General features: G+C 37.2%; 1 protein-coding gene across 1 annotated transcript in view; it reads right to left on the reverse strand.

Annotated features, from left to right (window-relative positions):
* DCLK3 (doublecortin like kinase 3) overlaps nt 1–3,234 on the reverse strand; it is an 18,138-nt gene extending 14,904 nt beyond the window's left edge. Inside the window, exons 1-3 of the mRNA XM_018557794.1 lie at nt 3,205–3,234; nt 1,586–3,121; nt 53–185 (exon numbers count right to left, since the gene is read on the reverse strand). Coding sequence (XP_018413296.1) covers nt 53–185; nt 1,586–3,121; nt 3,205–3,234 — 1,699 coding nt within the window. The remainder of the gene's footprint in view (nt 1–52; nt 186–1,585; nt 3,122–3,204) is intronic.
* Between the last annotated feature and the right edge of the window lie 319 nt (nt 3,235–3,553).

Raw genomic sequence — 3,553 nt, forward strand, 5'->3', positions numbered from 1 at the left:
TATACATAGTGAGAGAAAGGGAATGTTCAGTATTGCAAAAGAAGAAAATCACCTTTTTCTGATAGTATTTCAGGAGCCACATATGTTGGGGTTCCACACACAGTGAAAATAGGCTCTGTTACATACACAGCAAGTCCAAAGTCAGCTAGTTTCAGGGTGGCAGATCCATCAGGATTTTTCTGTACCTAAGGGGAAAAAAATCACTTTAGAAATATGCAGACATACCTGTCCGTCATTTAAATAAATATTGAATGTAAAATTAATTTTTCTGTAGTCTAACTATGGAAAAAACAAATAATGCTATGCTAAACAATGAAAGCTGTGGTATCCCCTCACATTGGTGGACAGTTTAATTACCTTTTATACTGACGGTCAGTAAAATGTTCCTTTACATTGGTGGTCAGTGGTGAAGTGCCCTCTTATACTGCTGGTCATTGCAGTGCCCCTGTTACATTGAGGGTCAGTGTTATGCCTCAGTTACATTGATGACCAGTGTAGTGCCCCACATTACCTTGGTAGTCAGTGTAATGCCCCCTGTTGTATTGGTGGTCAGTGTAGTGACCCTGCTTTAAACTGGTGGTCAGAGTACCCCTTACGCTGGTGTCACTGGTGAAGTGCCCCCTTACATTGGTGGTCAGTGGTAGCTTAGCTAATCATTGGTGTCAATAGGTTACTTACCTGAGAGACTAAAGACTAATAGCTCAAAGTCCCATGTCATTGGCTCCAACTCTGCTAAGTCACATCAGTGCAAGAACTATACAGGCGCCTTTGGACAAGAGATCAATCCACCCAACGCTGCCTGAGATTCACCTTATTAGTGGTGGCTCACCTTCCCCTGATATGCCACTGCTAAGGAGATATTTTTTGGGGCCTGGACCTTAGAAACACTATATTCAGTTACACTTACAACATTCACTATCTCTAAAGATTTTTTATTTCCTCCCCACATTTGGGTGGGCTTCCCCTGACTTCAAATTTTCTCCCATTATTGAAAAAACTACTAGTAAGTCAATTGGCTTTAACCCCAAACTGGGCCTAGTGACTTTTTCCTGTGTCTATGGAAGAGACATTAAACAGTGAACTCAACCGAAAAGCAGGGGCTAATGTTTCTGTTATTACACTATATACATAAATGAGGACTATCCAATCTGATTTGACATTTTTTTCAAAAGGACAAGCAAATTATACAGCTCTCATAAATATGAAAACATTACAAGTAGAAGGTGGCAAGGTGTGTTCTGTTCACCTGCACCACGAAAACAGCAGTTACAGAAACACAACAGTCTGCATGAAATCTGTATAAAGTCTATTCGATTTATTCCGGTTTCCTGGTTTTGTGAGAGCAGCTCCTTGATTCCTAACACTAAAAACATATAGGAGACTTAATCAAGAACATTATAGAAGGTTAGATGCATATTGTGTCTAAACTGCACTGAACACAAAGTGCCTTATCTGTTTAGATTACTTTTTCCTGCATGGAATTCAATTACTGAGTCATAGTATATCACTGCTTTACTAAATTTGATAATTTATAACAGGTGCACATATGCAAAGTGATATGCCTTTAGAAACCATAAAAACTCACCAACAGGTTCTCAGGCTTAAGGTCCCTGTGTACAACATTCTTGCTGTGGATATATACTAAAGCTTTGCACAAGTCAGTCATCATAAGTGCTGCATCATGTTCAGTAAATTTAATGCTCTCAGTAATAGCATCAAATAGGTCCCCCCCTTTAATGTACTCCAATACCAAATAAATGTCATTCTCAGTCTCAAAATCATCAATTAGTTTTACTATATTTGGGTGGGAAAGCATTTTTATTATGCTAACTTCATTTTTAACGATATCCTCCTTTCCTAATAATTTAGCCTTATCAATAATTTTCATGGCATACTCTTCATTAGTTTTTCGATGTCTACACTCTTTAACAACTGCAAAATTTCCATCTCCAATAGTCCTGCCAATCTCGTAGTTTATTTGTATATCCGGATAGTCTTTTATACAACATGGTCTGCTAGTGCTACAAACTGCCTTTTCCTCTTCTCTTTTCAACACTCCACCTTCAACCTTTTGTTCTGTTGAGTCAATATTGTTCATTATGTCCCTTTTACTGTTGGATTCATTGTCCGCCACTGTTTTGTCATCTTTTATTTGTATGTTTTCCTTTGTGTCTTCCAGAAAATCCTCAATAAGTCTACCACTATGGTTTAATGTTATGAAGTTGGAATGTTTTCCGCCCCATTTTCTTCTGTCTCTTTGGCATTTATTCTTAAGGCACTCATGTCTTTGCATACTATGACTGTGCATTCTGGAATGGAGACAATGTGTTTTCTCATACAGTTCTATGCTGCTGTCCCCTATCTCCTCTACTTCATTACAATCTCTTTTGTTCTTACATCTGTGAGGACAGTTGGTACATTTTAGAACTGGCTTTTCTTCCTTACAGCTTTCCATCGCCAATTTCCTACACTTATCATTCAAAGCAGCATTGTCTGATTGTGTATCTTTGTTCATTTCAGTGTATATTCTATGTTTAATTGTATATTCTTTACATTTCTCACATTGGTTGCCAATATTTAAAATTGAAGGCAACGGTTTATTTGGTTTGCAATGGCAAAGTTCAAGATTTTTCATTTTTCCAGACAAATGTTCTTGATCACTTTTGATTTTTTCTTGTTTTTTGCTTTTCCTGGTCTCATCTGCCTTTTGTTTGAGTCGACCCTTAACATCATGTTTGGTTGTCAGTCTTGGAGATATAGGGTAACATTTGTTGACCAAGTCGGTGTCTTCATAACCACTATCTATAGTTTGTCCATTATCATTTAATTTGCATCCCAGTCTTTCACAATGATCTGCATTCTGTCTTAAAGGCCTATCAGGATAAAGTTCATTAAACACCATTTCAATGCATTTCAGGGTCAGCTGTTCTTTACCCAAAGCTATAAAAGTGTCATCGCCACGAAAGAAATCACATACACTACGTATTTCTTTGCCTTTTAGGTTATACAGTTTTCTTACATGGTCATTTTTCCACCTAGGCAATCCCAGAGCTTCAGATATATCAGCAATAAGCTGTTCAAAGGTCTGCACTGACCTTCTATTAAGCAGCAAAGTGATTTTCTTAAGGGGGTATTTTCCTGGCTTAACTACAGTCACAATTCTTGGTTTTATTGGGCTGTTCTCTGAATGTATTGTGTGAAAACCATTTCGAGAGTGGAAATATGGAGATGCATAGCTGTTTAGTCCATGGAATGGCTTTCCATGTGTTGCATGGCCTATAGGTGGACATGTTACTTGGTGTTTTCTCTCTGTAGACGTTGAGTTTATATTGTTAACAAAATGATGAAAAAGTGTTTGATGGCCTGAAAGAATGCAAACAAAGATGTTAAATAAGAAAAGAGAATTGCACTATAAAAATATCCAGTACAAAATGCAAGGTACCCAGTTCTGTGGCATTAAAGACACTCCAAGCAAAAAAAAAAATAACATACATTACACATTTAAAGATGAAATCTAAGCAAACAACTAAATACACAGATTAAAAACATACAA

Source organism: Nanorana parkeri, unplaced genomic scaffold (assembly GCF_000935625.1).
Source record: "Nanorana parkeri isolate BGI_ZX_2015 unplaced genomic scaffold, ASM93562v1 scaffold304, whole genome shotgun sequence".
NCBI classification, from domain to species: domain Eukaryota; kingdom Metazoa; phylum Chordata; class Amphibia; order Anura; family Dicroglossidae; genus Nanorana; species Nanorana parkeri.